This window comes from Seriola aureovittata, chromosome 22 (genome assembly GCF_021018895.1).
Source record: "Seriola aureovittata isolate HTS-2021-v1 ecotype China chromosome 22, ASM2101889v1, whole genome shotgun sequence".
Classification (NCBI taxonomy): domain Eukaryota; kingdom Metazoa; phylum Chordata; class Actinopteri; order Carangiformes; family Carangidae; genus Seriola; species Seriola aureovittata.
This window is the reverse complement of record NC_079385.1, coordinates 20,881,660-20,906,810: the sequence shown is the minus strand read 5'-3', so window position 1 is coordinate 20,906,810 and position 25,151 is coordinate 20,881,660. Positions and strand designations below refer to the sequence as shown.

General features: G+C 41.2%; 1 protein-coding gene across 6 annotated transcripts in view; it reads left to right on the top strand.

Annotated features, from left to right (window-relative positions):
* The first annotated feature begins 1,392 nt into the window (after positions 1-1,392).
* phf21b (PHD finger protein 21B) overlaps positions 1,393-25,151 on the top strand; it is a 94,497-nt gene continuing 70,738 nt past the window's right edge. The window contains exons 1-2 of one of the 6 annotated variants that reach the window (XM_056367535.1): positions 1,393-1,478; positions 3,227-3,292. Coding sequence is in view for 5 of the 6 variants with exons in the window: in XM_056367533.1 (XP_056223508.1) it covers positions 2,498-2,551; positions 3,227-3,292 (120 nt within the window). In the remaining variant the exon portion in view is untranslated. Of the gene's footprint in view, positions 1,479-2,122; positions 2,552-2,625; positions 2,976-3,226; positions 3,293-25,151 lie in introns of those variants that run through there. The other 5 variants (XM_056367533.1, XM_056367530.1, XM_056367531.1 and 2 more) reach the window with 5 other exon arrangements.

Here is a 25,151-nt window from a genome sequence, read left to right as displayed (position 1 = left end):
CATAAGTTCAAGGCTTTGATAGAGGATGACATACCAGAAAATCAGATTCTCAGTTTTGGTTAATTTACCATGCAAGTTCCATCAAAGTACAGAGAACTAGTTTAACTGAAAATACGGGCATTATTATACATTATACTGTACATGTTGAAGGAACTTGATGGTACAGTATCAGACTATAAGACCGTGGTGTGGAGGGTACACGGATGCACTTGTTTATACATTTAGTTAAAAGATTTAAGTTTCAGTAGTTTGGTGCTTGGTGCAAAACTTATTGTTATACTCTTTAAATTGCTATATACTATTACACTGGCAGTTTAAAGTGAAGTGTTTTAACAATGAGAATTGGTTGAGAGACTTTGTGGACTTGTCTCCAAGTCTATTAGAATAGAAGGAGTTTTAATGATCCTTTGTTTTAATAAAAGTATCAGAAATAAAGATCCAACACATAAATGCAGTACTTGTACTAAATGTACTGATCTCTACCAGAAAAAGGCACCACTTTGTCATTAATGTTATTAATTTAGTGTTAAGTAAAAGGCATATTCATGAATCTAAATTTGGACATAATACGTCGGCAATCTTGGTGTTTGATGATGAAACCATAATTTTAAAATGATATGTCTAAGACACTTTTGTAGAACTGAAGTTATGTTTGAATTAGTGTAGCAGTGTTGTGACTAGCCTCGTTTTTGCTCCTTGAACTAAAGATGAAATAACATACGACTTTATTGATCTTCAAAACAGAAATTCATATGTAACATCAGACAGGAAACAGTCTAAAGAGTCAAAGAACAGAACTGTTTCCATGAATAAAATAATTCAAAATCAGAATATGTTATATACATTACAAAACTTAGGCCGTATACACACATTTGCTGTATTATTAGGTACACCTGTGAAATCTAATACAACAGCTCAGGGTTAAATCCTGTTTTTACAATAATATTCAGGTTTGATTGATCCTGTCAGGGATGTATTCATTTAACTCTATTATATTCAGATGTGTTTCTAATGTGTTGTCCACCACATTTGGAAAACATGAGTGGTGATAATATTAGAAACATTTCAATATAATTTCACAGGCATACCTAATAAAATGGCCACTATATGGCAGATATATAGCCTATGTTTTTTTTTGTAGTAAGGTTTTTATAAATACACCTGCGCATTATTTAAAGATGCTGGATTCTGTATATCATTGTGCTTTATGTTTTATTTCTGCCTGTGTTATCTTGTTACCACAGTGCACCACTGCTGAGAGGCCTTCACTATTTGTGCACTGACTCTCCCACTGGTTTCATATATAATAAATCCATGTTCAGACCCTTTCCTCCTGACCTGTGTTCATATATGTGCAGAAATATCAACATGGTCTGTGTTCTCCTGATGTTTTACAGATGTTGGGACACAGCTGGATGCACATTTCTCCTGGAACAATGTACAGATGGAGCTGAAACTGTCAGAGCTGATCACTGCTGGTGAGTTAAAATCAGCTCTTGTTCAGTGTTTATGCTTTTAAATGTATTATTCTGACTTTATTCCAGATTGTTTTGATATTGCGCCTGTTTCTGCATCTTAGCTGGATTTTAAGTCAAGTCACATTCTATTTACACAGCTCAATATCACAAATTACTTTTATTTCATATCTACTAGATATTTGTTCACTTTTATCACATTTCAGCTGGATGTTGTGTTTATTGTCATGGTGTGTGACACCTGCCATGCTCTATTTGTTGTTTGTATTTATAGCTACGACAGTAAACAGGCATCTCTTTTTAAAAAATGATTTTTTTTTTTTTACCAGGTTAAATATGTGAAAATGAAGACTATACATGAGATAAATATTAGTATAGTTAGTTATTTGTGTAGGATAATAGGCTGAATGTAACTCAGAATGAAAAATATTAACATCTAGCTTTAGTTAATGTTTTATAATGTAAACAGTAGCTCTGTTATTAATCCTGTTTGTGTTGTTTTATCTAAGTTTTTATTAGAAATGCTCTGCACTGTGTTCTTGTAGTTGTGGCTCCCCCGACCTACTGCGCATGCCCGATTTACGGGGGGTGGGGAGAGGGGAGGGGGGGGCTCTCTGCTCCATCCGGGAACTTCAGAATTACCATTGACAGCCGAAGCGCAACTTTTCCCCAGGCAAAGTGAAATCAAGCCGCGGACTCGGACAAAATATAGTCCCAGTCTTTCAACTTAAAATTATCGACAGAAAAGCTACCCCGCTCCCCCGTCGGACCCCTCGACGTTCGGCCGTAATCTGGAGAGGCCCCGTCCGGGTTCTGAGGTCTTTTCGCCGGGTTTGGAGCACTTTTGAAGACGGGCGGAAAGTGGGTGATGAGTCCTAGCCTGTAAAAGAAGCGAGAACTTGCTTTGCAGCCTGAGTAGTTCTTCTTTCAATTGTTATTGTCGCTTTAAAAAATCTTTAATTCACTTAAACTTCGTCTCGGCCGCGTCGAAAGTGGGAGAAAAGTGCTTTTCTAGTCGGAACATGGAACTACAAGGCCTGCAAGAGGCGCTGAAAGTAGAAATCCAATGTCATCAGGTAAATGAAACATCGTGTTATTCCAGCCTTATTGGTGTTATGAAGCAAGTGAGAGCAGGAGGCTGAAAATCTGAAGGGATGAGAGGTTAACACTCCGGGGAGGAGGAGGGGGGGGCATGTCGCTTTGTAATATCTACCGGCGACACATCGTCCACCTCCAAGTCTGATTAAGTGCACTTTTCGCGGTACTTTGGCTAATTGTCGGCGGTGTTTTCTGCGAAGAATTCGGAGTGGTAATGCGGTGGTGGTGGTGCTGTGTGGCGATCAGGACGCGACCTGAATATTTATGAGGTGCCGGAGTCGCTGTGGCTATCACCCCCGCTTTGTTCCTCCCTTCACATACTAACTTGAGACACTTTTCTAATCCACATTTCGCTCCTCCATCGTCCACAAACTAGTTGCACAGATGAAGCAGGACCCACAGGTAAACGTTATATTTTGCTGAGAGCTCCGGAGCCTCTCACAGCCCGGGCTCGGGTTGGATCGGTGGAGTGTGTGCGAGAAACTTTATCAGCATAAATCTCCTCTCCTCCTCGGCTAGCCCCTGTCTTTATGTTATGGTTTTTTTTTTTTTTGGCAGCTTCATCGTGACTTTGCTGAAAATATATACGATTGTGAAGTTTCATTGTTGTGTAGGAAGATTTTCCACTGACAAAATGTTTTGTTCAATTGTAGGATGGAGAGCTTAAGAGACAGCTGCACGACAGGCAAACAAGAATAACAGCCCTGAGCGATAAACAAGTAAGCTCCAATATGTTTCGCCTCTCAGGTTGTCACCATTGTTTTTCTGCCTCTTTCTGTCTCAAGCTTTTCTCTTTAACCTCGACACCGTGCTGGATGTGTGTTTAAACCCCTCTTTTATCGGTGTCCTGGCCGGGTGTGCGGCTGGGCTTCACCCCGGCTCTTGTCTCGACACTCAAAGTTGTGTAATGTTGAAAAATTTTAGCGTCCATTTTGAGTAGGTCGACATGTTTCTGGAGAGTAACGTTGGAGGCTAATAAAGCAGCAGCCTGGCTAACTATCCGACTCACACTTTTTTACAAACAACACTATTGAAGTTTAACGGTTGAACTGGGCTTTAATGTGAAGCTGGAGTCTCTTTTTATCGTCTTTTACACGGTTAAACAGCCCGGTTTTGTTACTTTATACTTAGTCTGGTGGTATTATTTCTTCTCGGTCACATGATCACAGCGGTGCATTTGATTCGCCCACGATTACGCTTTCACTTTTTTTTTTTTTTTTTTTTTTTTTTTACTATCTCTACGGCCTGCAAACGGTGTCTTTATATCAACTTTTACAGCAAGTGCTTTTTGAAAGCCAAGCCGGAGATGGAGGCCGGATGGAGGCTGCAGCAGTGTTCAGCACCGCGGCCAGCTCCTCCGGCTCCTCCGGGCTGCTGCTGCTGCTGCACCGCCCCGCCGGTCGGTCCCAGCCCGACAGCAGCCGCACACAACTTCCCCACATTAGCAGCAAGGAAGATGAGGAATTCAAGGAAAATAGGTCGATATGTATTTAACCACTCGTTGTGTTGTGTTTTAGTTTAATAGTTAGAGGCCCGTTTTCCCCTCTGCGTGACTTTAATCGATGTCATTTCCCGTGGAATTGCAGTTTACAAGCACTTGATTTGTTGCAGTTACAGTTAAAGCCATTAAACTTGCTTTATGTAAAAAGCCCACACAGCAGGACAACAATGAGACCGAGCAGCAGCAGCTCTGACAATAATCCAGTTTGTTGTCTTGATGCTGGCCTGGATCCTGAGGCTGGATGTTTGTGTTGTAGTATTTTTCTCCATCATTCTTCTTCTTCTTCTTCTTCTTGTTTCAGTTTGGTAGTGGAAGCTTCCATTTTGAGAGAGAAACGGGGGGTGGCCCCCCCCCCCCAACATGGAGAGGAAAAAAAGTCTGCAGAGTTTCGTGCAGGAGGAGGAGGAGGAGGAGGAGGGGGGATGGGCCCCATTCATGCCTAACATTACCATTTTGATTGCTTTGATGCTGTTTTTGGTTTGGAGGGGGGGAGGGGTGGCAGGGAAAAGAGAGAGAGAGACAGAAAGCCCAGTCAGCACTGCACAGCGATGTTTTTAATCACTGATTTTTTTTTTCTTCTTCTGTTTTAGCAGCAAAATGTGACCTTTACTTTTCTTCGTCTGCACATACATGAACTGCCGCCTCCCTCTCAAGCCAAATTACTCCTGAATTATCATCCAGATCCACAGATTTAATGATGATCTTGGCTAAAGCTAAGCACACGTTTGAGTCTGTGTCAACATTTGCTTTGCCCCAAAATAAACTTGCCTTGAACTTTGAAGCTGAGAGCGAGTATTTATCAGTCGGAAGCAGAAATAATTAGATAACTGCACGAATGTTTATCAGCGCGAGCGAGTAATGTCTCGGAACTGGAATAAAGCCTGGAGGTCATTTCATGGTCACAGTTTGAGGCCTGTGGATGGAAGTTTTTATTTCCCCTGACTGGTTCAGTTTGGAGTTGAAGCTTCAGCGTCCATGTTGTTGAATGAGAACGTGTTTTAATAACAGCATGTTTCTGCTCCAGTGTTTACGAGTGGGGGGGGGGGGTGGCTGCTCTCTGGAAGTTGACGGATGTAAATGCAAATGAAGAATCAAAATGACTTAAACTGGAGATGTGGAAAAAAAACAGATGGACTGTGTTTTCATTCTCCTCCTCATATGTTCAAAATCAGCATCCAGGTCCGTGTGTTTCCATACAGTCTGAATTGACTACCTGTATACTTGATAGCTGTGTTCCCGGCCCTTGAAGAAGAATGGATTCATTGATTCTGTTTCATTCTGCTCCACTTGCTCTCTGTTGCGTCATGGCACCAGTTTTTCACTGACTTGTCAGGTGGAGAGAAGTTGTTTTTGTTCCTGTTCAGACAGATCTGCTCCACTTACTGTTTCTGCGGGCTCTTTATTTATTCCTTTAAAGCAGATCAGCATCAGTCAGGATGTTTGCAGCTTCTGCTGAAAAGTCTGGAGTGGATTTATCTCTGGAAAAATGTGCCTTTTAATACTTTATTTTTATTCCGTTTCTAGAGTGAAACAAAGAACACAGCTACTGGACTTGAAAGATTTCCAATGGCAGTAGTAAAGTCCTCTGTGAGGCAGCATCTGTAACCATGGATACCTCTGCTTCTTAGCACGTTCACAGTGTGTAAACCCCATTAAGGCTTTTCTTAAAAGTTTCACTTCTATACAGGAAGTGTTTGCTCAGTTAAATGAGATTCTCTGCAGAGGAAGTGATTGTTGTAAAAACCGGTTGTATTTGGATTTGTTTTGAGGAAAGCAGCCGTCTGATTGGTGCACACTCCCTGTGTCCCTGTGTCGGCTCCTGTGATTGGACGAGGTGGAGGAAGAGGCGGGTGGAGAGACAAAGTGAATGTTTTAATGAGAAAGGAGTGTGTTTCTGGATGGTTGGATATCCAGGACTTAGTCGTGTTTAAAGGTCATGACTAACGTTGTCCTGATTCCAGACTGTTGACTGGTGCTGTGGAGTGAACGTCACATGCTCATGTTGCTGCTGTCGGTGTCAAACACTTCACTGTATATAAAGGTACAGTCACGTTACTCGTGTGTTTGTTGTCTGGGTGTTTAGTTTGAGAGCGACGCTGCAGTTTGACATTGTACAAAATAAAAAGCTGGTGACGCGTTGAAGTGCCTCTCAGCCTGAAGCGGAGGCAGCCATGTTTTTGGTCCTGGGAGTTTTACACCTGAAGTCAGTAACTTTCATCAGCCTCTGTGTTTTTCTCTGTTGTAACTGGCTTCACGTCTTTCAGTATGAAATATGAACCAGACTCACTGTGTGTCTGAGTGAAACTAATGTTACGCTGCTGGTGTTGTGGACTTTGTCTCTGTGTTTGTCACATGGTGGAAAAGGTTTGTTGTGTTTCCTGTTGTCGCTGCTGTTTATCCAGCTTTAAAATCACATGTTGTGTGACCTGTTTGCCACAATATCCTTGTTCTTTCCAACAACAACGTGTGTTCTGTCTCTTGTTTTGGCCTCAAACGAGTCAGCTACGTAGCACTAGCCGTGGTGCTAACCTTGACATGAATATTTGTGACTATTATCGGCTCAAAACACCTTATAGTTGCTGTTTATATTGGTGTTTATAGTATTCAGTCTTTTGATTTGAGCTTTTTCATGCTTCCTATGTTTACAGGGGATGTTCATAATAAATAGCACTCTCTTTTTTATCTGTGTTTTTGTTCTTCTGCTGTGACTCCTCAGGTTCTCTGCATCAGTTCAGTCTAAATGATCTAAAATCAAATTGCAGCTTTGGGACAAAATCGATATGAAAACAAAGAGACAGTATAATTATTATTATTTTTGGGGATTTAATAGTTTGTTTTCTGAGCTGTTGCTGCTCCAGTATTTGACAGTGAATATTCCACTTTGTTTCCAGCTGTGAGCAGATGTTTCCTTTGTGTGCGACACTGTGGGACAGCAGTCAGTGTGTTTACAGGCACATCAGAGACCAGGTAACGTGAGGAGATGAGTGCACTGTAATAGGCCGGTGACATGATCCCTCACTCCTATAAAACTTATTTTTGTGTCTAAATTTTATAAAAAGTCAAAAGTTCATTTGTGGAAACTGATCTGCTCAGATTTATAGTTTCAGTCTTAGTTTTTTAATCAGTTACTTTGAGTATGAGAATCCATCTCTCCAGCCAATCATTATTTTCACTGTTGATTAATCTGTCATTCATTTTCTCAGTTAATCAATGAGTCGTTTTGTCCCTAAAACATCAGAAAACAGTGAAAGAGTCACTTTCATTTAAAACCATCAACTTCTGACACGTGGGAAGCTGAAACCATCAAACGTTTTTGCTTTTGATTCACACAATAGTTGTTTATGGACTGATCAGCTGATTGATCGACTAATCGTTGCAGCTCTAATGTGTAATAATAACCTCCCTGTCTGAGGATTTAAACACCAGGTTTCCTGCGTCCATTAAATCATCTTCCCACAGGAAACATCCGATGTCTGTCGGCCCCTGATCTGACTCCAGGTCTCTCACGTGAAGCTGTGTGTTGAAGTGGATGTAAACATAGAAATATAGATCAGCTTTATTATCTCTGCTGCAGAAATAACTTTATTAATATTTTCACATAACGACCGGCAGCAGAGAAGCAGATGTGAGGCAGAATATCTGAGGTAAACATTAAAATCAGAGCTTCCCTTAAATACCAGACGATAACATGATGTAAACAACAATAACTAATCAATTAACGAAACGTTTCTAATCAGATTTTTATTATTAGTCAAACTGACATTAAACAGAAAAATCAAACCAAACATGAAAAGAAGTTTCAGATGTTCAGACGACCTCCATCATTGATACGACCTCCTCCACATTTATCACGACTCAAACAACCTGAATGTTTTCACAGAGCCAGCGCTCACCTTTGATCATGTGACTGATCTTTTCCACAGGTGGAGTCACGGACGTCTCTTTAATCCAGTTAATGAACTTTGTTTAGTCACATGGAGGCGGAGCATCTGCAGGGAAACAAACTGGGATGTTTTTATAAATATGTAAATGTGTAAAAACATCAGTTTAAAACAGGTTCAGAGAAACATAAAGAGTCACAGATGTTTAAAGTTAATAATAAATTCATGTGAACTGTTGATAGTGTCTCCGACTCGCTCCGTCATCTCAGCTCCTCCATAGTAAAGTTATTTAACGAGCGGCCGCTGCTCAGAATTAATATGTTCAGTTCCAGAGAGAGAGTTTCATCAGACTGGAGCTTCATGACTGAATGAACCGGATGAAGTTCACAGTCTGACCTTTGACCTTGACTTTTGCAGTTTAGTTTAGCTTATTTATTTAATGGGGACGATGCAGTTTAACACAGTTCCAACACAGAGCATGAAGCTGATGTGTGTCTAAGAAGAGACAACAACAGCAAAAACTACACAAAACAAACAAACAGACACAACACAGTCATAGTGATCAGAATGAGAGTTACTGTTGTTTCATTATTGATCAATCCGCATGTTATTACTCCAATGTTTGGTCTGTGAAATGAAAGAAAAGCCGATCACAGTGATGTCATCAGAATAGGTACAGGTTAATGTTCTGTGGATTGATTAATGATTAATTGACTAATGTTTGATATTGTTGTGGTGGCTGATGTTAAATGACAGATTTCAACATGAACAAACATGATTCATAATCAAAGATTTCAACGTCAAATTCTGAGTACGTCTGAGTAATATTAACATTTCAGAAAATAAACTGTCCAAAACTGACAAAGCGAAGCTGCTGTGGCTCCGTCAGCCTCCTGCCTCTCTGCGTTTTGTTCAGTTTTCTATGAGACTGTTGTCAGGCTCCAGATTTGCTGCATCACAAAGAGATTACACACATTTCTCCAGGAACATTCAACTTATAAACACAGAGTTGAAATAATAAAGATCTTAAAACTAGTTTTCTGACGCAGGGATCTTCGATGTGACTTTGTGCTTCCAGTAAAAATTAGTACATTACAAGGTAATCTTGAAGCTGGGGGCAGATTCAGAGCTTGTGCTATAAATTTATTGTCAAACCTCAGTTTCAAGGTCAATAATAAACCTGCAGGCTCTGCTCTTTAGTTGATTTTGCAGTGAGTAACAGAAGAGGTCTAGTAAACAGTGAGCAAGTATAAGATTTACTCTAGAATAAAAAGTAGAGGTGAAAGCTGAAGTCTGTGTTTCGCAGGCGACTGTGAAGCTGCTGTAACTGAAAACGTTTTCAGTGAAAAGCCTTTTAAAAACGACACCGCCTCTTTTATCCTGCATTAATTTCCTCTTTGCTCGTACATTAGTCAGTGAGGGTCGGCCGTCGGCCCGCGCCGCTCAAACCGCTCTGTGTCGTACATCAGCTCTCAGTAATTGGACATTTGAGAGGCTGGAGAAGCTGCTGGTCGTCTCCGGTGGGAGGCAGCGAGGCCGGCCGCTCCCTCTCCTGCCGGGCCGGGGCAGAGGTTTCAGGAAGTGTTGGTCACGTTTGTCCGTGTGCAGACGGAGGACGGGGCTCTGTTCTCCGACGGCGGCCGGAGAGCAGCTGAACTTTCCCAGAAACGGAAACCGAACTGGGACTAATCCCAGGATGGCTCATTACAGGCTCCTGCAGGGCTGATTAGACCAGGGGAAGGTTTGGGGATTTGTGCTGGTTTTACAGAGACAGACTGGAGCAGAGGACCGAGGCTCCCTCCAGGCTCACACACTCTTTCTCTTTGAGGACGATCTGTAGGTGTAAAGAGCCGTCGCCCTCAGTTCATCCTGCTTCTGCTTCAGCTGGATAATGATGTGAGCCATTCACAACCAAACATTTACTTAAGCAACAGTAATAATACTACACGTAACAATTCTCCGTTACAAGTTAAAGTCCTGAATCCAAATGTACATATCAAAGTTTAAGTTCTCCTAAAGTGCTCTATTATTATGTTGTTGGATCATTGTTATATAGGCTGGTGATCGGTAATTTAATGTTGTCGTCAGTTGTTGTTTTTGGCTCTTTAATAATTATAATGATAATAATTAATAATAACTTTATTTTGTAAGTTACCTTTCATACAAGAAATGCAGCACAAAGTTCTTTAGAGCAAAGAAATCAGATGCTCCGAGTCCTTCACATAAAATAAACATAAAAACATTCAAAACATTCATGTGTAATGTGATGGAATAATAATAAAGTAACATGGAAATAAATAAGTAATAAAAGTTAAAAAATACAATATTTGAGTCTTAAATAAAGTGGAATAGGAGCATAAAGTGGCATGAAAAGGAAATGCTAAAGTAAATATTTTGACTTAAATACAAATATAGTTTTCCACCACTGTTTAAACCTAGAAACTCTGTGTTAAGCTGTTGATTGACTGTTGACAACTGACTAACCACGTCGTAGGACGTGTCTACTTCCTGCTCTCACTCGTCCGTACAACTGGTTCAATCTGTTTCATAATGTCACAGAAGTAGTTGAACGCAGCCTGAAATCCTTGTATAGCTTTGCATAGTTGGAGGGTTTTGCATGTGAGGGTGAATCAGCTCTATTAAACACTGTCTCAAGAATATGATGAATGTAAAGGACTCACTGGCTCCACTGTTGGTTTTGCCCCTTTTGTATAAACATCAACTTTTGGTGTCAGAAAGCATCAGATAGTTTTTCCTGCAGGATTTGAGTCAGTGAGTCTCATTGTGGCTCCTCCTCAGTTTCCTCCAGGCCTGAGTCTCTCTGATGTTTCCTCTCGATACAGGTGGTTGTTAACAGTTTCGTTTTCTACTGAGACTTTTATATCGTCCGTTGGTGAACACCTTTATCGCTTTCTGTCAAAATAAAACGCTCAGATACGTAAATTAAAATGGAAAATTAGACCAGACTAGTTTCAGCAGGAAGTGTCTGAGGTCGGTTTCCTGTTGGGGTCCGTGGTCACTGACTCGTCATCAGTGTGAACCAGAGCGTCTCCGTCTTTGTTCACTCTGAGATGAACTGGAGATCTGTCCATGGTGCTGAACAACTGAACGGCTTATCAATAACTAATAAAATGAACAGTCGAGCCCAAACAAAGTGTTTATTTAAATCAAACTTCTGATCATCAGTGTAACACCGTTTATTTTAAAGTTTGAAGAAGCAGCTTTTATTTTGTCGTCACTTCCTGTGGCTCTGTGATTGGACACCTGACAGGAAGTTTATTTAATCTCATAGAGAGAAAATAGTGACTTTACAAGTTTAGATCCTCTGTGTGTGTGTGTGTGTGTGTGTGTGTGTGTGTGTGTGTGTGTGTGTGTGTGTGTGTGTGTGTGTGTGTGTGTGTGTGTGTGTGTGTGTGTGTGTGTGCTCACACATATCAGTAGCATGAAGCAGCAGATCCCCCTTCAGTCTCAGAGGACTATAAATCTGCTCTCTTTTGTCCCGCTGCTCTCAAGGCTGCGGAGACTCGTCCCCCTTTTTTTGTTTGCAGACTCTTTTTAATCATCACTGGAAGGCACGCTCAGCTTTAATTAAGAGCAACATGGCAGGAAACCCTGCGATGACTCTTCCTGAGGGAGGGCAGCGCTGCTCAGCGACACACTAACTGTCTGTCTGCCAGCTTCACTTGTTATTCCATCACTGAACCACTTCACCAGGCGTCTGCAAAGTCTTGAAGCTCCTCCAGTGTAAAGGTCTGTGTCCATGTGTAGTGTGATTATAGATCAGCTCTAGCTTCTATATTAATACTGTGAAAGTATCAAAGCCTCAGTCCACAGAGAAATGCACACAGCCTGTATTCAGAAACTGAGCCTTAAAACCAGCCGTCAGGACTTCTGGAACTTTGTGATGTCACAACAACGCAGTCACCAAGCCCCGCCCACCTGGACCCACCATCCAAACCTTGCAGGATTTGGTTTCTCTGAGTGTTTTTACCTGAAATCTGCTATATTTTTATTGGATGCATTTGGTGCATTTCTCTGTGGACTGAGGCTTTGATACTTTCACAGTATTAATATAGAAGCTAGACCTGATCAATAATCAAACTACACATGGACAGAGACCTTTACACTGGAGGAGCTTTAAGACTAAACAACTAATCAATGAATCAAGAGAATCTCCTGCAGATTAATGGACAGAGCCGATGTGATGCTCTGTAACATGGAGCCTGTGTGGTGGAGTCTGCTGGTAAACAGGTTGCAGATCACCTCGGGTTTTGTATCATCCTGCAGCCGTGGATCTGTGTGACAGCTCCTTATTACCGAACAGCAAACAGTCATTTCCAGAGACTCAGAGAAAAGTGCTGATGCAGCGGGGCTGGCAGGCGGAGGGAGCAGGAGGCTGGAGATGAATTAACCCATGTTGACTGCCACGCTGCTGTTTCTCTCCCTGAAACACTCTGTCATCTTCCTGCTCACAGCAACAGTGTGTAATGTAAAGAAGGAGAAGCTCTAAATCTTCTTCTTTTTTTAAAAATCCACGGGAAGTCATAATTCAGCTTCTACAGAAACAGCTAAATACTACATAAATCACACTCTGTCAATGGCCCACTGAGCCATGTTTGCATGTAATTTATATTTTTCCAGTGTACTTACCTCAGTAAGTCTTCACGCTGCTGGTTTGGAAATCCTACAGCACTGTAATCTGTTATTTCTCCTCCAGTTTATCATTCATCAGTTTTATCTCCCATGTGACGTTTCATCCAAACAGACCGGCTCCGTTCCTCCAAACATTACAGCTGCATGTTGGAACAATCAGCTGCTGCTGTTCAATAAACACGTCACATTTAGACACACGCAGTTTCTCTCCAAATCCGACCAGAGACTCATAATTTAAGTTACATTTTAATTGTTTTAAGTTCCCAAAAGAAGTTAAGATGAGCAGTTCAGTCTTAACCTTTGACCTCTGTAGCAGGTGTCAGTTAAAATGGGTTTTACTGTCACGGCTGAAACTCACCATCATTGTCTTTATCGATTAATCTGCAGATTATTTTCTCAGTGCATTGATTAGTCTGGTGGGTCGACCTCTCACAGCTAAACTGTGTTTAACTGTCAGATCAATAATTTAAGCTGATTAACTTTTTTGTATCCGGACCGTCAGTGTTCAGATTCAGACGTGTCACATATTATTCACAGCTGGTATGTTTGTTTTTATCTGACGCATTAACCAACATTTAAGTAAATAAAAGTATTTTATTGGACAATTAATCAATATTAAAGGCCAAAACAACTTGACTGGGACGAATTTATTCCACTAATTTTATATTTTTTGTCAGAAAATCACGACTTATCGTCACAGTATTTACTAACAATGTAAAAATAAAACTTTATAATTGTAGTCTTTGGCTTACTATTTTTATTCCTGAAATTACAAATTTACGACCTTTTTCATATAAAATTTTTCAACTTAAGACTTGAAAAGAAATAATTATTAATCAGTGATAAATTGAAAATACAACTTTTTCAATGTTGTTACCTAATGATACTGTAGATATATAATTTTGTTCTTGTAAGATTAAAATTTGACCTTTTTCTTGTGATATAATTAAGACTGTAATTCAGTATTTTTTGACTTTCTTTTTCACTTTATATTATTACGGCTTTTTCTTGTAATATTATGATTTATTCTCATTATAAAATGACATTATTATTATTTACAACTTGTAAAACAACATCTTTATTATGTTTTTCTTGTAATATTCTGACATTTTTCTTGATATTAAGACATTTTACTTTCCTGCTTTTTCTCAAACCCTCATGACTTTATTCTGAAAACCTCAGATTTTTTTTTATACCTTAATACTGTGTCATACTTTCGTCATGTCTTTTTCCTCACAGAAGAGATTTTTGTGTCCAGGACAATTACATTAAAAACATCTACATTCCCTGAAGCAGCGTGACAGCAGGTGAAGACGTAAAGTGATGACATGCCCTCGTGTTTAAGTTGTGGCTTTATTCTCGATTCTTTCATCTGCGGTGAGTTTTGTAGGTGTCAGGTGGAAACATCCTCGGCTCAGTCAGACTGTCTTGTTCTCCCTTCAGGGAACGAGAGAGTGGTGTGGTGGAGTGCTGCAGAGCCCGGATTATCCTACTCAAAAAGCCGTGAAAATTGCTGTAATAATGCAAAAATTGCCTGGGTGCATCACGCACAGAGGCTGTTCTTCTTTTTGAAGATTGGTGTTTGTGCAGCGCAGACAAAGTGCTACTGTGCCTCAGTCGTTTGCATGTTTTGTTTATGAGAGGCGTCTCCTGGCCTTTGTGGCGACGCTGTTTTCAGCACACGTCCGTATCATTGCTCAATTTCACGCAGACCTGAAGTTAATTGTTGCGGTTTCATGGACATCAATGTGTTTTCACTGTCGGTGGACGCCCCCCCCCCCCCCCCCCTGCTCAAATACCATCCATACACGCTGGAAACTTACCGTCAATTATATTGGCAAATCTGGTATTTACAAAGTTCAGCCTGATGGTAAAGTACAGTCGTAGCTCTGTATCACACACATACAGTGTGTTGTGATATTTATCAAGGTGTAGCAGCGCTGCAGGTTGGGGCTAATGACGAACTCACTTACAGTCAGTTTGTGATAAAGGATCCGGGCTGATGTTTGGGGATGGGACTGAAACCCCCGGGGCGGTGGCCCGTTAGTGAAGTACTGCACAGTGAATACTACTGCTCAGAAAACTCTCAAAGAAAAAGGCCTGCTGTAAATCATTGTGTATGACATTTGTTTTACAGTTCCAACATTATAAAATCAGTCTATAATCCTGATTTGTTCAAAACAAAGCTGTGAGAGTTCGTTACTCAGGAAGGTTGATTGAGAACATGTGAGAAGATAAATCAATGATTATTTGTTTCTTTCATTTTTTTCTATTTTCTTTAAAAAAACAGCAAATGATATCAATAAAAGTACAGTTACAGTACTGGACTGAGTACTGTTACAGTACTGGACTGAGTACTGTTACAGTACCGGACTGAGTACTGTTACAGTACTGGACTGAGTACTGTTACAGTACCGGACTGAGTACTGTTACAGTACCGGACTGAGTACTGTTACAGTACTGGACTGAGTACTGTTACAGTACCGGACTGAGTACTGTTACAGTACTGGACTGAGTACTGTTACAGTACCGGACTGAGTACTGTTACAGTACTGGACTGAGTACTGTTAGAGTACTGGATCGATTAGCAGTATCTGTTAAAATCTTAACAATACCCCTCCCTACTGATGTTTGTGGGAACTGGTCTTTACATCATGTCTTTTATTTTGAAATGAGGACTGAGACAGCTGAATGTTGGAGTTGTTCTCTGGCCTTTGTTTGGCCTTGTTGTTGTTGTTGTTGTTGTTGTTGTTGTTGTTGTTGTTGTTGGGATCTTTCATGTTGCACCAGCTTCGAGCCCACAGACCAGCTCTCTCCTAATCTGACGCGAAGATCAGCGTTAAATTATCTGAGCTCAGACACACGTGAACCTGTTATATTTTAATGACTGTGACTTTAACTCCAGCAACACTCACCACACAAACTTTATATTTTTAGCTCCATCACAGCTGAAGACTCTGAGAATAGACGGATCATTAGGATGGTGTTTATTTCTTCACTTCCTCTCATATCACGGCTCTAAAAACACAAGCTGTTATCTCCAGGAGCACGAGGGGCCGTTTGTTATTGTGACATTTACTGATACTAAGGCCTGAATTTTACTCTCTTTAATACGTCTAATACTTTGATAATCTACTAAAAAACAATCAACAAAATAAAATACTTAAAGCTCCTCCAGTGTAAAGGTCTGTGTCCATGTGTAGTGTGATTATAGATCAGCTCTAGCTTCTATATTAATACTGCTAATATACTAATATACTAATAATGCACACAACCTGGATTGTCACCAATACAGCAGCCACTGGGCGGGGCTTGGTGACTGCTTTGTTGTGACATCACAAAGTTCCAGAAGTCCTGACGGCTGGTTTTAAGGCTCAGTTTCTGAATACAGGCTGTGTGCATTTCTCTGTGGACTGAGGCTTTGATACTTTCACAGTATTAATATAGAAGCTAGAGCTGATCTATAATCTATAATCACACTACACATGGACACAGACCTTTACACTGGAGGAGCTTTAGAAAGTATTTTATTTTGTTGATTGTTTTTTAGTAGATTATCAAAGTATTAGACGTATTAAAGAGAGTAAAATTCAGGCCTTAGTATCAGGAGCTTTAAAGACTAAACAACTAATCAATGAATCAAGAGATGGTGCTCCGTAAGGAAAAGTGTAGATATGGGACCTTTAAACCTCGTCTAAACAGAAGCAGCTGCACAACAACTTAACGCCTAAAGATAGAAAACAAAAAATCAAAGAACAAATAAAGAAGAGTAGAAATGTGAAGCATCATTTGATGCCAGCTTTAGGTCAAGCAGCTCAAGTCCAGTTAAAAGCTTAGAAATAAAAAACAGAAAAATAATGTAAAATTCATGATGATTGACGGAGTTCAGTTCAGTCTGAGTCTGATAATGTGAGTGTTATCTGGTGTTTTATCAATGTTAACCACCAACTTTAAACCATGACTCAACACGGAGGCTGACTTGGTGCTACATGGTGGATCTGGTCTTTGGACTCTGTGTGTCCTCGGCAGCTGGTCTGAGGTCAGTGGAGGATGTGAGTGCTCTCACTCGTTTTGTCTCATTCACAAACCTCACCCATAATGAACTTCCTCACAGTTTCTCACCCTCTCGGCGTCATGGCAACGCGTTTTTATCACCGTCCAGTCACCTGGGTCTCGGCTTTGTGTGTGTGTGTGTGTGTGTGTGTGTGACTCTACTTCTATTCTTGTAGCCAGTCACAGTCTCTAACCCAGACCTTCAGAATAAAAGCCTTCAGGCCTGTAGCTTCATGGATGTGAGGTTAAAGCTGAAAGGTTTTCATAAACACAGGAAGTCAACAGTGTGTTCATGTGTGTGTTTCGTTGTGAGGCGAGTCGTCATCATTCATACGGTTCACATTCAGTCTTCTTCTTCTTCTTCTTCTTCTTCCTCCCACTCGTGGCGTCCACGTCTCCGCCGTCCGGCCCACTGACACCGTGAATAATATCTTTTCTGAGGAGGAAGATGAGACACGAGCAGATTCCTTGACACGGAAGCGACTTGTGTACGTGAGCGCTTTCATGCATCACAGATTAGAGTTCAGCTCAGGTTTGAGTCACCACTTATCTGTCAATCAGGGGACAATAGTGGCTCCAGCCTCCTCTGCTTTTCTGCAGCAGAGCGCCTGGTGTTGGTGTTATTAACCTCCGCAACTCTGAGTCCACTTCCTCCGGAGAAGATTTAAAGTCAGAGGAAAATGTTCTACGCCCTTTTATTTTAAACGTTCGACTGAACCTGCTGCTGCGGTTCGTCATTAAACCATCAGCAAAATCCAGCCTCATATTCTCTATTTGATATTTTTCTTCCTGTTGGAATCTCCATTAATATTTAAAGTTCATTTGGACAAACAGCATCATCATCAACACAACAAAGACTTTATAATGTGTTTCTACGCTGCTGTAAGATCATATTTAAGTGTTTGTTCTACATATTTTATATAATTCCAACTGTGTTTTACTATATTGTTGTTTATTAACAAATTATAAAGCAGTTTCAACTGATTGTTGTTGACAAATAAATCAATAAACACTGTGATTACAGCTGCATTAGAAACCACGATTATACGTTCAGATAGATTCTTTATTGTTATTACAGTAAAATACTCAATGGAATTACGTTTGGCAGCATATTAAAAAAGATAAAAGACTAAAATTTGATATATTGTATATTTCTTTTGTCAAACGACTGTTTCCAGGGTTGATGATGGACGTTCATCTCAGAATGAGCTCTAAATATCGTAGATTAAATCCTGTATCGTTCAGGTCTGAAACGTTTTGTGTCTCTTCAGTCACACGTTCAGATTTTAGAAGCTGAAACCAAAGAATTTGTACTAAACAATTCTAATTGATGTAAAGATGGCTGCCTAATGATTCTCTGTCTAATGTTTGAGCATTACTTTTAATTTGACATCAATGGTCAAAATTAAGAGTGATTGTTGTGTTTTGGTCCAGTTGGGCCTCCGTACTGTTGAGCAGTTCTACCAGCTGATCGACGGAGCTGCGTCTCTGTTTCTAGTCTTTGTAAAAGTAAAACCTGAGCTGCTTTTATTCTGAATTATAGAAACTCTCTCAGGTGATCCAGTGAACCTGCAGAGGCTGGACTCACCTTGAAGCAGTGACCAGACTCATCGAAACGTCTCTGACTGTTTTCAGTTGAGGATCTGGTCCTCGTTGAGGCGGTTCTCTTTCATGTGAAGGCCACAGCATCGTACTGACTTCCTCCCCGGATGAGGTTTTCCTGCTGTTGTTGACCGACTGCAGCGGCGTGCCGAGGCTTCGGTCAGCAGCTTACAGGCTGACGCCGCCGCTGTGCACAGTCAGCAGCCGGACTCGGCCAAAAGACCCACTTTATCATCAAACGCTGAGCCGCAGCATCTCAGCCCCGCTTTATGGCAGATTATTGTGACAGTTACCATGACAGCAGCATCCGAAAGGCCTTCATGTGAGAGGAGATGACAGATTAAATGTTTTAGATTTTTACAGAATAACTCAGACGGCTAATCTCCGTCCACTGGAGAATCTGAAACTGTGGAAAATACGATCTTCAGGAGAATTTTAGAAAATCAGGTCTGTTATGAAACTGTTAGTGAAACGAGTCGGTTGTTTAACCTGAACATGTGCTGGATGAATCATCACGCCAAGAATCTCTGCAGCAAACCTCCCCAGCTCAATCAGGGGAACTGGATTGTTTGATTGAACTACATCTTTCCTTTGTCCAGGACCACTTGCTCCATACAACACAACTGGCATCTGATAAGGCAGTTAATTCTTTGGCTCCATCTTTGTCAACCTTGATATAAACTGATGATCTTCACATGAGCAGGAGAAGATGTAACTGGTCCAAATTCTCCAAAAAGTTCCGGTTTATACAAACAGGAAGGAAAAGTCCAGGTGCATCAGCAGCCTGATAATCAGCCTGAGAAGAAGCTGAATTATGTTCTGATGAGTCGTTATTTTCAACTTGTACAGCTTCATCCATATTTCACATTAAAAACTTCCTAGTACCTCAAAGCACAAAATCCCTCCACATCCTGGGAGGCTTTTAATTTGAAAAATACAGAAACTGTTGACAGTGGCTTAAAAATGTCACAGTAAAAGTGATTGGACATCGTTAGTTGATGAAATAGGATTAAAGAGGAAGTGAATGACACGAGTCAGAGCTGTGGACACGTTCGTCTGTGAGGGCTTTTATTTGTTCGGGTCGGCCTGGTTGTGACTCCTGCAGACGCACCTGTGTGTGTGAATGTGTGTGAGGTTTGAGGTTTTCTGTCGGACCATCTGAACCAGACTTGACCTCCAAAGTGGACCCCCCCCCTCGTGTTTCCCAGCAAGCCTTGATCCCCGGACAGGAAGTGAGGTTGTTGGGTTTGTTGTGGTGAGCAGCTCACAGCACTTGCTCAGGTAAAGAGAAGCATGTATGGACATGAGGGGGGGGGGGGGGCTCACATCTGATTCAATTAACCCACAGACTGACAGACTGATGGGCTGCAGCAGCCTGCTGCTCCTGTAACCCACTTCACCTCCATCTGTCAGAGAGAGAGACAGACAGACAGAGAGAGAGACAGAGAGAGAGACAGAGAGACAGAGAGAGAGAGACAGAGAGAGAGAGAGAGAGAGACAGACAGAGAGAGAGACAGAGAGAGAGACAGAGAGAGAGACAGAGAGAGACAGACAGAGAGAGAGAGAGAGACAGAGAGAGAGACAGAGAGAGAGAGAGAGACAGAGAGAGAGAGAGACAGAGAGACAGACAGACAGACAGACAGATAGAGAGAGAGACCCTGGCACTGTTTGATTGGATTTTCATCACGTTCAGTTTCCTGCAGCTGGAGGAAGAAGCAGCTGCAGGATCATGTGACTCTTACCTTGATGATGTGTTTGGTGTTTGGAAGTTTGAGCTTCGTCCAACCTGCAGCTCACTGTTTCCTCTCCTCTCTGCTCCGTCTGCTGCTGGAAGGTGAAGAAGAACATACAGGAAGTATCAGGCCGAGCTCCATGTTTCAGACTTCAGTAGATGTTTTCTTTATTATAACCTTTAATCTTTCTCCAGCAACTAAGACTAACAAAATAAAAGCTGCACCAGCATCAATAAAATAACAAATACAGCGGAGCCTCACCTGTACCACGTCTCTCCTGATATAAACTCTTGTGTAATTTCCCTCCACCTGCTCTGTCCTGTCAGACACTGGGGCTGAGGCAGCTGATGTTAGCTGGGCTTTAAAGTTATTTTTGGGGCATTTTGTGCCTTTATTACAGCTGGAGAGAGAGAGAGAGAGAGAGAGAGAGACACAGGAAAGTTGGGGCGAGAGAGAAATGGCCTCGGGTCGGATTCGAACCTGAACCGCTAAGAACTCCGACTCTGAAACCGAACCACTCCCAGGCCGGTGAAGTCATGTGACGACCTTTGTTGGGTCTGATTTCATGGTCTTCAGTGTGTCTGTGTTCATATTGTTTGTCTGAAGCTCTTTTATTCTTTTAACTTTTGCTTGAAAAGTCGTTTAAATAATGAATTGATTATGAAAATAATTGCTTCTTATTTTTTAGTTGATTAATAGTTTCAGCCTTAATCTGTATGAATAAAGAAATGTGACGTACCTGTGAAGCTACAGAAGGAAGCAGTCGGATGAAGACCGGAGCAGAAGAGTTTTGTTTGTTACCATCAGTCTCAGTCTCATAAAGCTGTTGTTGTTGTTGTTGTTGTTGTTGTTGTTGCTGCAGCAGAGCTGAGTCGACAGCTCCAAGTGGCTCCGGCCTGGAGAAGACTGGAGTTACATGGAGTTTCAGTTTCTCCCAGTCCTGCTGCTCTTGTATTAACTGGGCTCCTCTTTAATCTTTTATTTATCCTCCAACTAAAGAGGTCATCCTGATTAAACATTGAGCGGCAGCGCTGCAGTTTGGGGAGTTCACAGCTCGCAGGAAGAAGTGGTGTCACACTGACGGCAGACGAGTCTTTGTGCTGCTGCTGCTCATGTCCCACAATCCCCCTCACTTCCTGCTTCCTGGATCCCTCTCTTTAAACAGGAAACAAATGATTAGAAGAAGAAGAAGAGTGGTGTTTAAACCCCCGGCCGACGTCTGTCAGTGTGGGCTCGGCCTTCGTCTCCAGAGCTGCTGACTCAGCCCCTCCTCAGCTCCTGACCTCTGATTGGCTCAGATGGCTTTGTTAAATGGGTAATTACTGGGAGGCCAGGGGTGGCGCTCCATGAATAATGTTAAATGACTGCTCGCCGCAAATTATTAATTGTTTAGCTTGATCTGCTGAACTGGTGTGGACTAAGTCACAGCGTATTAATTACAGTGTTGTTCAGCGGAGATCCAGTCGCTCTGCAGCGGCAGCTCAACCGCACACGCTCACACTGTAACAGGAAGTGTGTGTTCACACTGAGCGTGACCTGGTTTATCTGCTGTGATTTAAATCACACTGTTTTTGTTTCCTGGACGCTGCATCAGTTTAAAACTTCCTCCTAATCCGTCTCTTTCTGAGCCGACTGACACCGGCCGTTCTCTCTGACTGATCTCCGGCTTCCGGCTTCAGCTTCTCTGTGTGATTGATCGTCATGTCGTTTGTTTTTCTAAACCTTTTGAGTCGTGATGCGTCTGTGCAGGAAGCAGAGCGGGATTACAAACCAGTATTCAGGTGTTTACATGCCACAGTTTCCCAGTTCCTCTTGGAGCAGTTTCCCAGTCTAAACCAACAGAGTCTCGTCTGAGCGTCTGGCAGCAGAATCTAATATGAATAAATAGGAAAACGTAAAGATGCAGGTTTTTATTCAGGTTTGACTCAGAGTTTTACAGTTTGATAGTTTCTGTCAGTGTTTCCAGGTTTGTCAGGTTCACACGTTCAGTCTCGTCACGGTTCCATGCTTTTTATTCTTCAAGTTATTCTTTATGTCTTTTAAATATTGTTAGAAAAGACAGAGCGAGAGGAGGGGACGACATGCAGCAGAGAGTCCTGCATCATACAGGAGAACGTCGATACAGCTGCTGCTTTGAGCCTGAACACAAACATGGAGCGTCTCAGCGTCAGCAGCAGTAGCTTGTAGTTTTTTCTCAGCATCAGCAGCAGTAGTTTGTAGTTTGTTTCTCTGGCCTGTGAAGATTTGCAGCAGCGTTTGTCATCAGGTCTTTGTCTTTGTGAGACAGCGAGAACAGAGAGGAATGTTATTGTCTCTCCCTCAGCAGCTGGTTCCTTCTCAGCCCCTGCTGTCCAGGCCTCATTCACTGCTCCCTGATTAGGTTTTTGTTGCCTCTACGTGTGTGTGTGTGTGTGTGTGTGTGTGTGTGTGTGTGTGTGTGTGTGTGTGTGTGTGTGTGTGTGTGAGAGGAAGTGGTTCGTTCGTCAAGGCTTTTTTAAGGAACAAACAATGGACTCGCTCAGCCAGCTCCACAGACATCACCAGAAAGAGGTCAATTATAGAACAGGACTAACAAAGAGCCGAAAACCCTCTGAATGTTGGTCTGATTAGTCTTTGTCATGGAAACAGTTCAGTCCTGGGATTCAGAGACTCCGCTCTCCTGCCGCCGACATCAGGCCTCGATTGTACGTCTGACATGTATGAAAATTTGAAACGCTGCAGCTTCTTGTGGCGCTGAAATAACCGGAGCGTTGTGTCTCTGGAGCTGCTGCCGTCCTGCAGCTGGGTCACAAACATAAAAACAACTTATAACTGTAAAAATACAGTTTATTTTTCCCTAATTTGAAATGAGAACAATGTGTGGGAGTGGCCTGTGTTTGTGGCCTTCTTACCCAGCATTCATTTCCATACTCCTTCTAGACCAGCATCCCAGCATGCCCTGCTTTTTATGCATTATTGAGTCTCCTAGTGGCATCTTTAAAGGGGAAGAGGCCTCGCCATAAAAGGAAGTAGGACTCCGTACTCAACAAGGGTGACTTCAAAGACCCTTTGAAAAATTGATCAGGTGGGCTTGTAGCTAAAGTAGATCTCTGGTTAACAACACAAAACACAACCAGCAAGAAGAAGAAGAAGAATCTTATTTATGTACATGAAAGGAGGAGATCTCTGTGGTGGACACTTTTAAAAAGGTCACGTCTTTGTTCTTTTTCACATGATTTCTCCTTCAAATGTTGTTTTATTAATTTCTTTTGCAATAACAATATTATTTTTTAGCAGCAGTTCTGGAGCTGATGTGACACCAAAGTTAAAGACGATCGTACTAAATATTTTCACTTGTTTTTAATGTTTTATAACCTAAAACATTCATCGATTACTCAAGGTAATAATAATTATTAGGTAATTATCATTAGTTACAGCCTTGGTTATTATGTAAGGAAACATATTCTACTTATTTCAACAATTTAAATAATATTGTGTTAATGCAAATTGAAGTTAAAACTGGCTCTTGAATTAAATAGTAAAATAATATTGGTGTATGATACGGCTTTCAAATAACAACTTTATATTAAAAGATCATTTTGCAATGAAAATATTATTATAAAGTCATTTTTAAAGCAACAATACCAAATGTTGTCCGGTTGTAGCTTCTGGAGTTTTGAGCGTTTGCTGCTTTTCTTTGTCTAATGTGACACTGAAGTGAATATTTTACTGTTGATCACTTGTTTCTAATATTTAATAAACCAAAACATTGATTTCCTTTTAATCAAGGAAGTAATTATAAGTTAATTATCATTAGTTGCAGCTTTACTTACTATGTGAGACGACATGTGTCACCTTTGTGTTTTATCATCTGAGGCTTTAAAGATCTCAGGAAAATATTTTCTTCTTCATTTTTTGTTTAAAAAAGTTAGAAAAGTTAAACTTTGTCCTTCAATTAAATAGTAAAATAATCGTAATGTATGATACAGCTTTAAAACAACAACATGATGTTGACAGTAAAAATATTATTCTAAAATAAACTTCAACAATAAAAGCTGATGTTTCGTCTGTCGTCTCCGGACGTAACTGAAGTTACATTTGCTGAATCCAACCGAAAATCTGTAGAGAACGACTCATGAAGCTTCACAGCCATTTCAGCTGCGTCGGTCGAGCGCTCCCGTCCTCGCTCAGGTGTGTGACCTTCACATTTTATGGTCAAACAGCTCCGTAACGTCCGTTCTGAGAGTCTCCTCGGCTGTATGAACTCCCCGCTGTGTCGTCAGTCCCGTCAGCCCATTGTCGTCCCGCACAGCCGCCATGTGTCTGAGGGACAAACCCACGCCCGAGGCCGCGCTGCGTTCGAGTGCGTTCGCCTCCTCCAGAGCCTCCTTTTCTCTGCGGAAGGTCACGGGGTCGTACATCACATTACATCAACCGGATGATAATAAAGACCGCACTAAACGTCGGCGCTGCATCTCAGGAGCCGCCAATAAATAACGCCGACTTCAGCTGGATGAAGTCAGAGCAGGAAGCTGCTGTCAGAGACGACCCGGCGACTTTATGTACTGATGCTAAATTTTCTACCTTGGTATTTAAAATGTGGACAGATGTGGTGCAGTACGGGCGCTGTGAAGGTCAAAGAAAGGTCAAAGCAAACAGACATGATGGTAAAATATGACACAAATGCAAAAGCCTAAAAGATAAACTCTGATTTTGTTTTTGTTGTTTCCTCAAATATTCCTCACAACAAAGTCAAAATTTGTGATTTCAGGTTAAAAGTTGTATGAAAACTGAAATTTATTTTTAAAACTACCTAAGAGAGTTAAGTTTTTAATGGACATTACAACTTTATTTTGAATTCATCCTCATCTACGTGGTACTCACAATAATAAAGATATAAACTGTACATCAGAAAAAAGGAAAGTAAACTATATTTTATTTATTTACATCAGTATTTCAAATGTTTCAGCATCAAATTGTAAATTTTCCTCATCAGATTTAACATTTTCGATTTTTTTGATGTTGTAAAAAGCTCATTAACATTATCACCTGCAGAAAGGGCTCATTAGCATCTAATTAAAATATAATGATCACGCAGTTGTTTAACAGTCATGAAACGCCTTTGGGCAAATATTCATGTGATGTAGTAAAGTCGTGTAATAAATTACTACAACAA